The sequence below is a fragment of the Vombatus ursinus genome, unplaced genomic scaffold (assembly GCF_900497805.2).
Source record: "Vombatus ursinus unplaced genomic scaffold, bare-nosed wombat genome assembly UNPS02015398.1, whole genome shotgun sequence".
Taxonomy (NCBI): domain Eukaryota; kingdom Metazoa; phylum Chordata; class Mammalia; order Diprotodontia; family Vombatidae; genus Vombatus; species Vombatus ursinus.
In genome coordinates this window covers 110,985-122,005 of record NW_020955176.1, presented here as the reverse complement: position 1 = coordinate 122,005, position 11,021 = coordinate 110,985, and the positions used below count along the sequence as shown (strand labels likewise).

At 40.6% G+C, this 11,021-nt stretch overlaps 1 protein-coding gene across 2 annotated transcripts in view; it reads left to right on the top strand.

The window, feature by feature from the left end:
• Positions 1-11,021, top strand: part of ZBTB16 (zinc finger and BTB domain containing 16) — a 226,225-nt gene that overhangs the window by 114,147 nt on the left and 101,057 nt on the right. For both annotated transcript variants that reach the window (XM_027847312.1, XM_027847313.1), the window contains exon 3: positions 1,886-1,983. In XM_027847312.1, the coding sequence (XP_027703113.1) occupies positions 1,886-1,983 (98 nt within the window). The remainder of the gene's footprint in view (positions 1-1,885; positions 1,984-11,021) is intronic.

The window sequence follows — 11,021 nt, the reverse complement described above, 5'->3', positions numbered from 1 at the left end:
AAAAAAAAAAAAAAAAAAAAAACAACAAAACAAAACCAAAAAACAGTATGATTGGGAAAGAGTTCTGTGAAAGTATGAGATTACTGTCAGATGTGTTCATGATCCCCAGATACTGTATCTTTCTTCAGGGTTATAGTAGCCCCTAGAGGGAAACCTAGAAAAGGCTTTTATTTACCTTGGGGTCCACATGGCTTTGACATGGTACTGACTTTTAATTACAGGATTTGAGAAGGATACAGTGCATCAGTGTCGGTTAGGTGTTGCTTTTCAGTTGGGCATATTAGAGCTGATTTGATCTGTATCAGACTTGGCCTCTTGACCATCTACTTCTCCTTCACCCCTTCCCTTAAAAAACAAACACCCCCCTCAGCTACAATAAATATTACGTGCTCTCCGAATCAGCTGTCCTTCGACCTCAGCCTTGTTTTGTAGGCCACAGCATAACAACCCCGAAACCTTCTGATTGCAAGAGCTGGTTGGCTTTCAAGACTTGTCTGTTTCTGTGGCCTCTTTATTCAGGCTTCTAGCTCCAACCCTATTTCTTTGGGAGCAGGGGCTCCCATGTAAGGCTGAGTGACACAGGGCCCGAGAGGAGATCGTTCAGTAGCACAGAAGGGCCTGAGAACAGGAGGACTGGGCTGGTGGGAGGGAAATCGGTGTTCCTGGGCCAGATGGTACAGATCAGCTTCTGTGAGCCTTCTAGCCTGTGGTTCCAGAGTCTGAAAAAGCCTACACTTCTTGGCCCTTCCTCCTAACTCCCTCTTGGCACTGTGGCTGTTCTCCAGCCTCCTTCCCATTAGCACTTGCAATGCTGGCTTTTGGTGGAGCCATGTGGTCCTTCGGGAAGGAGCCTAAGGGTGGGAGAAGCGAGACTCGAGTTCTTTTCCCATCTCTGCCATTGTAGTTGTTCAGCCAGAGACCGTATCTTTTTGATCTTTGCTCTCTTCCCCATGTCCATACTTTATTTAGTAAAGAGTGATAGGGGCTTCATAATGTTAACACACACACACACACACACACACACACACACACACACACACACACGATAGGGAATATGCCAACCTCATAGGATTGTTGCGAAGGTGAAATGAGATAGTAAGGCTTTAGCATCCTAGATTTAGAGTCAAGAAGGTACCTCAAAGGTCATCTCATTTAACCCCCTTATTTAACCCAGAGAAGTCCAGTCGCTTGCCTGTGGTCATACAGGTGACCAAGCTGGGATTTCAACCTGTGTTTGCTGACTGCACATTGAATATTCTTTCCATTGTAACAGAAGAAAAAAGTGTTTTCAGGAAATTAAAAGTTTTTTTGTAAAGGTCCTGGACTGCTGTTACTTATTATGCCTCAGCTCTTGTACCTCCTTGTTTCAGGGTTTAAAATCTGGCGCAAGGTAAAGGAAAGGCCACTTGTGGGAGGGGTATAGAGAAGGAAATGTTACTGTTGAAACTTCTGGACAGTCCCCAAGATAAAGGAGCATCTCAGTGTCTCCAGATAAGCAGCCCTTAGCTTCTGGTTTGCAAGAGAGCTCAAGCCCATCTGTCTGTCTGTCTGTCTCTCTGTCCTGGGTTCTTTTCCATTCTTCCCCCTAAACTGAAATGGCTTTTCCTCTCTTGGCTTCATAGGTGTCCATGGGTTGGCCCTATTCCCTCTGCCATTTCCCCTAGTTAGGAAAGGCATAGGATTACTACTACAATTTGGGGACCCTGTCTGGCCTTATTTCCACCAGAACCTAAGGTCTTCTTTACTCCCTGCCATTCCCAATACCATTAGACCACCAGTTGTGAGTACCTTATGATGGAGAAAGGTGGAGAGGGGAGTCTTGGGCACGGCCTCCCCTCTGTCCTAAGCGAACTAGCACTAATCTATGTCCGTGTTTCCCTTACAGGAAGCTACACAGCGGGATGAAGACTTATGGGTGTGAACTGTGTGGGAAGCGGTTCCTAGATAGTTTACGACTGAGAATGCACTTACTGGCTCATTCAGGTAAGTGGGGATGCCTTAGTCGGTCCGTCTTGGGCTACGGGCCGTCAGCCACGTGGTCCATCTACTCTTCTTCCTGTTCTCCAGCCTTGGTCTGGGTACATGTAGGTCCTTAGACCAGAACCACTACTTTCTTGATTCCCAGTCTGGGATTCCGTCAGTCCAGCTTGTCTCATTAGAATCTTAGTTCTTGTCAGTATGGAATCTTCTGTGTGAAATGCTGGGGTGTGTTGTGGCTCTCTGTGAGTCTTTTTTTAGGGAGAACAAAGGAACCCCATGCCTTTTCCTGACCATGCCAAGTTACCGAGAAGACACCTAATGACATTCTCCCTCCTCCTGCTTGACAAAGGGCACCCTCCGCCAGTTCATTTCTCGTCCCTGTGGGGCTGCAGATGCCTTGGACTCTGCCTGCCATACCTTCTGGGGGTGCACTGCAGTTTCATTAGCAGAACAGTTAAAGAATTAGGTCCTTTCTATCTAATGAATCTGGCTATTTGGTTCAAGTTTTATGGGGGCCTTTCATTAAATAGATAGAGAAAAGTTGAATATTAAACTACCTTTTACAAGTTAATTTTGTCTGCTTCCAGTTGTGGGAAAACAGGCCTGATGTTGGCTGTGTTACTTGTTCAGATATTTGGAAAGAGGGTTATTCTGTACCAGGAGGAAAAGAGAGAAGAAGATGTAGACACTTATTATCTAGTAGGGATACATTTTCCCCTGGTAGAATGAGAATTTGCACAGTAAACTGAATTCATCTTTCCTTGGTTCCCCTGCACTCCACATTGTTTTCTCCTCACCCAATCCAGGTGTATAACGCTGAAATTCATTTTTTTTTCTTCCTTTGCTCCCACATCTAGTCCATTAATAAAACCTGCCATTTTTTCCCTCCATAATGCCTTGTGAATCTCTGTCCCTGCCTCTCCAGTGCATGTCCCTATTCCTTTGCTGAAACAACCTCAGCATAATACTTTTTTTCCCTTTAGTCTGTCCACAACTATTAAAATCATCTTCTTTTGTAAAGCCTTCCCTGATTCTCCCAGCTGGAAGTGATCTCTTGGGCCTCAGTTTGGCTTTTTCTGTGTGCTTATATTTTAAGTTATATAGTAATAATAATAACAGCTGACATTTTAGTGCTTTAAGATTTGCAGAACACTTTAAAAGTATTAGCTCGTTTGGTGCTCACGACAACCCTGGGAGGTTAGTGTTTTTGTCATTCCCCACTGTACAGATCAGGAAACTGAGGCAGGCAGATTAAGTGATATGTCCAGGGTCACACAGCTGCTCAGTGTCTGAGGCTGGATTTGAGCTTGGGTCTTCCTGACTCCAAGTCCAGGAAGGACCACACCTACCAAGCCCCATGATTATCATTCTTGTCTTATCGTCCACTAGGATTGTAAGCTCCATGAAGGCATTGATCACAACTAGCAAGGTAGCTTGTGTATGTAAGTAAGTAGTTGCTTAATAAATGTTGATTGAATTGAATTGAATTCCCTAAACATCATTTTTAGTGTTCTTACCTTACTAGAGAGCTGATAGGGTTTCTACGTTGTTAGCAGATAAAACAGTTTAACCTCTACTTCAAGGCCTTCTATTAGCTGTTCCAGACTCTTTTTTCCATAACAATACTGCACACTTGTATAGCTATTTATAATTTACAAAGTACTTTTCAGACAGAGAGATGGTTTTGGAGCCAAGAAAGACCAGGGATCATGCCCTGCCTCTGACACATACCAGCTGCGGGACCCTGGGCAAAGTTATTTCTTATCTCTATGGTTGAGGCTACTCTCTAAGACTGTAAGTTGCAGAAAAAGCATCAACTCGCAACCCTCCTGGTGCAGGAAGTTTTCATTATCTGGAAGTGTTCTATATTAATAAAAGCAAAATTTAAAATGGAAGCTCTGGGAGCACCTCATGAGTAGGTGTGGCAGAGGGATGAGGAGGTTCTAGGTACCTCAGTTTCCATGTGGAAGATCCAGGATGAGATGGAAACTGAAGCATGGTGTTAAAATCAGAAAAGATAGAGTCAAGAGGGGAAATTCCATTTCTTCAGCGTCTTTTTATCTGTCCCTCCTTTCTGCCATCACTGTGATTTGTACTAGAGTACTAGACATTGAGCATATGGCCATTGGTTGACTGAAAGAGGTAGCAGGAAAATCAGTAGGTTAGTTTCAAGTATATTCCTTATTAAAAAAAAAAAACAGATCAGATAATGTACTGCTATAATACTGTATGTTAAAAAAAAAAAGTTCACTTGGTTAGAAATTCATTAACCTGAGAGAAGAAAGCATGATGGAGAATATCTGATCAAAGGTCAAAAAATAGCAGGAGAAATAGAAGTCATGATGTGGTAGGAGTTTACTCTAGTCTGCCTGACCAGTTGGAAACTATTGATAATGTGTGCTTGACATAAATAGGCAAATGGTCATAGAAGCTTAATGCTGTTTTTGTGAGTAACCTCAACTATATGAATATCTGCTTCAGACTCTTTGCTTAAAAAAAAAATTAATTATTTTGTTTCTGACTTCTTGATAATTTGGTCTTTTAGAAGGTTGAGGGAAGTTGCTTAGGGAACCACCGTTCCAGACCTGATACTGACCTGATTGGATGTGGTGGAAATAATAGGAAGCTTAGGAGAAGGTTCTATCTTAGAGTTCAAGGCAGATAAGGAAGGGAACCTGAGGTTGGGCCTTGGCTTTAGAAAAATGCAGAAAATTCAGAGAAAGGAGATAAGGTCATATGATCAGATATTTTAGAAGGAAAATCAGCTGAAGAGGAAGACTCTCGAGAAGAATTCTGATTATGAAGTAAAAAATGAATGAAAAACGGAGCATTATTGAAAAAGATTGATACCAGCACACAAGGGGTTCTCTGAAGAGTTCAGATTTCATAGGATCATAGGATTTTAAGGCTAGAAGGAACCTTAGAAATCATCTAGTCCAACTCCTCATTTTATAGATAATTTTAAAAGGTTATCTTCAAAGATTGTTGTTGTTTTTCGGTCATGACCCCTTTTGGGAGTCTTCTTAGAAAAGAAGCTGAATTGGTTTAGCCATTTCCTTCTCCAGCTTAGTTTACAGATGAGGAAACTGAGGCAAGCAAGGTTAAGTGACTTGCCCAAGGTCATACAGCTAGTAAGTGTCTGAGGTTAGATTTGAACTTAGGAAAACGAGTCTTCCTGATTCCAGGCCCAGCATTCTATCCATATCGCCACCTAGCTGATCATTCAAAAGATTAAAGCAAATGCAAGTAACCAAGGACTGACAGAAAAGAGGGTCATGAACCTCTGATATTAATTTAAAAAAAATTGTTGATGACAGAGTGAAGATGTTTGTTGTTTTCATCAGTGTGGAATAATTGGTGAGGAAATTCCACATACTAATGAATGAATGGAGAAAAAAGCATTGATTAGGCACTTTCTATGTGCAAAGCATTGTGCTCTATGCTAAGGATACAAATAGAAAGATGGCGGCAGCCCCTTCTCTCAAGTAGCTCACATTCTAATGGGGGAGACAACACATATAGGCAGATTCAGGAGTCGGATGGAAATGTCCCTTGGTCTGTAGGGTACAGTGGCAAAGCAGATAGAAATGCATCCCTAAAGTTGTTTCTATTGATGAAATCTTATGTTTCTGATTTTGAACCATTTGACACAATGCCAAAGACTTTGGTGTTGAGAACTTTCTTTTCTGGGGTGTAGGAGGCAGGGTCATTAACACATATAGAAGCTGTTGCCACAGTGCCTCTCCCTAGGGGTTGCTTCCTGGGGTGATGGCCAGGGTGAAAGCAGGGTGAGTGGTCTGCAAATTACAGTCTTAGAGTTGCTTGGGGTGACTTGCTCCAGGTTACATAGCCAGTATATATCAGAGGCAGCTCTTGGACCCCAGTCTGCTAAATCCAAGGGTATTCATCCACACACTATGCCAGGCTTGTCAAACCAGTTGGGATGAATGGAATAATGGTAACAGAAGGACAGAACAAAAGCAGTTTAATTCAGCAAAAGTCTCTTAAGTACCTACTATGTGACAACACTAAAGACGCAAATATAGATAGGAAATATAGATTTTGTATTGTAAAATATAGATTTTACAATCCAGGGGGTAGAGGAGGAGATTTGGAAAGGTACATAGATAACTGCTAAAAAGGGAGGGTGTCATAAGTGAAAAGAAGACAAACCAGTTGCAGTGAGAAATTTGTGAAGGGAGCAATTGCTTTCACATGGGGGGGGGGTTGTGGAGGGATGGGTCAGGGAAAGAAAGCTTCATGAAAGAGGTAGCATCTGAGAATCTAAAAATAGAATCTCATATTTTAGCTTCTGTTTTCTCTCTCAAGGAGAAAATGAGAAAGATCTTCAAACTAGAGAGGGTAGAACAGAGAGTTGAGAGAATTGAAACCCAGGATAGAGTGAAAAGCTAGTAAGAGAGCTCTTAGCTACCATTAATGAGTTCAAGTCTCCTAGCTCAGGTGACTCAAAACATTTCTGGGTAGTGGGAAAAATGTGTAGAGGTAATTGGTGAACCACTATTATTAATCTTTGAGGAATCATGCAGAGTACCCTAAGAGCAAAAATCCTCGATTTTCAAAGAAGGCAGGAATATAGATACTTAAACTCTATATGCCAGTGAACTTGAATTCAATTCCTAGAAAAAAAAATTCTAGAAATGGATTATTAAAAGGGTGGTTTGTGAACACTTAGAAAGGGAAAATGGTGTTCCCAATGAGCTACAATGAGTTTGTTGGGTTATTCTGGTATGACTTGTAACTGTCTAAAAGAAAAATAAAAAATAAAACTGGAGGATTAAAGGAATACCATAGATATCCGTAGCTGAATTTCAGTGAGGCATTTGATAGTCTTTCATGATATCTTTATGTAAGAAGATAGAGAAGGGTGGCTTAGATGATAATACAAGTAAGTGGATTAATTCCTGGGGGACTCAGTTTTTATTAGTGGATCATTGTCAACAGAGGAGGTCTGTAGGGGAATAAGTACCCGAGGGTTTTATCCTTTCCCTCTTTATTAGATATTTTTTATCAAAGATTTGGATGAAGGCAATCCTATCAAATATCTTATAAAACACCATGTTTATCAACTTTTCAGATGATATGAAGCTGTGAAAGATAGTTAATAAACTCAGCAATGGAATCATGATCTTAAAAGGATCTAAACAGGCTAGAACAAGAGACCAGGTCTCATAAGAGGAGATTTAACAGAGGCAAATTAAAGGTCAACATCTGGACTGAATCGTAATAACAGTAATGATGATCATAGTAGCTAGCCTTTATATAGTATTTTAAAATTTCTGAAGTGCTTTATAATTATTACCTCGTTTGATCTTCAAAATAACCCTGGAAGAATGGTGCTATTTTTACAAAACCCCATTTTGCAGATGAGGAAACCAAGGTAGACAATGGTTAAGTGACTTACCCAGGGCTAAACAGCTGGTATAAGTATATATGTGTGTGTGTACGTGTGCGCGTGTGCGCACGAGTATAAAATCAAGTATATACACACATATGTATATATGTATGAATAGTATAAGTTTGTAAGAACAGATGTCAGTATGGTATAAAAAGAGTCCTGAATTTTTAGTCAGGACAAACTAACCTTAGGTGTTAGCTGAATGACTTCTGATGCTACCTAACCTCAGGTTGCTTATCTATAGAATGGCAATAGTTAATACCTGCAATGCTTGCCTCATAAGTTTGTTTTGAGGCTCAAATGAGATCGTGTATGTAAAGTGTTTTGCAAAACTCAAACACGTTATGTACACATCACTTATTTAAATGAAAAAAGACCTGGAGCTCTTGATTGACCACAGTGTTTAGTGTGATGTGGTAAACATGAGAAGTCTATGGCCCTAGGCTTCGTTAATATAAACACAACGTTCATAATGGGAGATTCTCAGTGGTTCCATTGTTTTCTTCCTTGGTCAGACGGTAACTGGCATACAAGGTTCAATTCTGTATGCCACTATTTCAGAAGGTCGTGGAGGAATTGTGGAGGAGTTTCTTATGGTCTTTCTAATAGTCCTTCTACTACATATGGAATTATGTACCTGAAGCTGTCAGGGGTCTTACAGGTAATCAAGGCCAACGTTTTTGTTTTACAGATGAGAAAACTGAGGCCCAGGAGGTTAAATTAGCTACACAGTGTCACATAGGTAATGAGTGGTAGAGCTAAGTTTGGAACCCTTGTCTTCTGGTCCCCAGTCCATTGCCATTTGCATTATATCATGTTGTTTGTTGAGAAGAGGACAGGTAGGATGGTGAGGGGTCTAGAAACCACCATGCCATACGAAGATGGCTTTAAGAGCTCCAGAATCTCAATCCTCAAACATTTAAGAGGTCATCATGTAGAAGAAAAGGATTCATTCAATTAATTCTGCTTGGCCTCAGGTAGCAGCAGGACAATCAATGGATGGAAGCAATTCAGAGGTCCATTTCAATTCCATACAAGAAAAAAAATTTCCTAATAATTAAAACTCTCCAAAAAATAGAGTTGAACTCAAAAGGTAATGAATTCCCTATCTTTGGAGAGCTTTAAGTAGAGATGGGATGACTCCTTGTCAGGACGTCATGGAAGGAATTTGTACTCCAAATACATATATGTCAAGTATGGGACATAAGGTTCTTCCAGCTCTGAGATTCCTTCATTCTAAGTTTGGTTTTTGAAATTCTCAGCTCAGGTCATTCCAAATAGCTCACTAATGGTAAGCTGGAGCCTGTTGACCCATCTTATCCTGCCAGCCCCATCTAACAGATTATTGGTAGCACATCATCAGACTCTGGATTTGGAGGATTTAGAAGGAACATAAAGTAACCTGGAAATGTGATCATAGAAAGTAACTGCAAAGGTTTGGGTTCCAGTTCACGATCGCAGATAACATCGAATTTACCGTGGGTCTTAGTGATTTTACTCTGATTTCTCCTCCATCTTATCAATGTCTTTTAAAAAATATATTTTAAAATTTATTTTGTTAAATATTTCCTAATTACATGTAAAGTCTTGAAAATAAAATTTATATCTAAAGGCTGGCAAACCTAAGAAAACGTATGGGTGGCAAATTTGGGGTCTTACGTGAAGGGCTAAATTAATTCTTGTTTAACCAGACAAGGCTTTCTCTTATGAAAAAGCCAAACCCATTCTTGAGTGTACTGCTAATCCAAGTCTGCTCTGAGAGTTGATGGTTAGAGAACAGGGATGTTCAGTGATGGTTAATTTCAGATTTTATTTTATTTTATTTTTTGGTAAATAGTATTTTATTTTTTTCCAATTACATGTAAAGATAGTTTTCAGCATTTATTTTTTATAGAATTTTGAATTTCAAATTTTTTCTCACTTTCTCCTTCCCATCCCCTCCCCAAGATGGCATGCGATCTGATATAGGTTATACATGTACAATCATGTAAACATATTTCCACATCAGTTATGTTGTGAAAGAAGAAACAGAACAAAAGGGAAAACCAACAAAAAACAAAAAAATGAAAATGGTATGTTTTGATCTGCATTCAGACTCCATATTTCTTTCTCTAGATGTGGATAGCATTTTCCATCATGTGTCTTTTGGAGATGTCTTAGATCCTTGCATTGCTGAGAAGGGCTAAGTCTATCAAAGTTGGTCATCAAACAATGTTGCTGTTACTGTGTACAACGTTCTTCTGGTTCTGATCACTTCACTCAGCATCAGTTCGTACAAGTCTTTCCAGATTTTTCTCAAGTCCACCTACTCGTCATTTCTTATAGAACAATAGTATTCCATTACATTTATATACCACAACTTGTTCAGCCATTCCCCAATTGATGGGCATTCCCTCAATTTCTAATATTTTGCCACCACAGAAGGAGCTACTCTAAATATTTTTGTACATGTGGGTCCTTCTCCCTTTTTTATGATCTTTTTGGGATACACCCCTAGAAGTGCTATTGCTGGGTCAAAGGGTATGCACAGTTGATTGCACTTTGGGCATAGTTCCTAATTGCTCTCCCGAATGGTTGGATCAATTCACAACTCCACCAATAATGCGTAATCCCCGATTTTAGCAGCAGAAATTGGATTTTACTTGCTCCCACTCCTTCCCTTGATGTTTGATGCCAGAGCTTTCAAAAATGTGGAATCAAGGCTTAAGTCTGTTGGTGATAGAACATGTTTTTGTGCGCTAAAACAGTTTGTTTATTTCAGCTGAGAGATGGCTTTACCCAGGGCACTCATTCAGTTTAGGGCTTGGTGTTCACAGTGTCAGCATGAATGGACGAGGGAGGAATGCCTTGCATGACCCTCCCCATTTTTCAACAGTGGAAACAGAGTCATACAGCAATATTACCAATGAGCCCCAATTTTCAGGGCTGTGGGGGTTTTATTTTGGGGCTAGGGAAGTAGTAGAGGGTTTGCCCATAGTGGTGGTCTGATGCTGCCCCTGGGCTGGAGTGAGTGCCCTTTGCCCCACAAAAAAAAAATGCTACTCTCCTGCCCATCCTGAGCATTGTCCTGGTATAATATTGTCTCTGTTCCTTGGAGCTCCTAGTGTATCGTGTTTGCATGTTAGCTCTCTTTCCCTTCCCCCATTCCTTCCCTCCAGCCCCTCCCCTCCTTTTTGGCGAGCCCTGCCTCTGTTTGTTATTGTAGTTTTGGCACGGCGCCAGCCCTGGCTGAACGCCAGGCTTGTGGGTACAGTATGTACAGTGAATGCTGAGCCAAGTTTGTCATCATACAAGATTAATTTTTTTTTTCTAATCTGGCAGGGGTGGGGTGAAGGAGGAGGCAAGAAGAGGGTTGCTGTGATACTTGAAAATAGACCACAGTGAATTCCAGGGCAGTGTTATTTATGAAAGGAATAAGACCCTCTGACTTGTCTTTTTCCTCTCTCTCTCCTCATCTTCTCTTCCTTTCCCCATCAGATGAAATCAGCTTGTATGAGATCGACAATGTGAGGTCTTATTTTCAGTGACTAGAATATTAAATTTACTCTCCTAAATCAGTTTTCATTGTGTTGAAATTGACAATTTGTTTAATTAGAAGTTTGCCCTGTAGGAGGCCCTTCTTAGA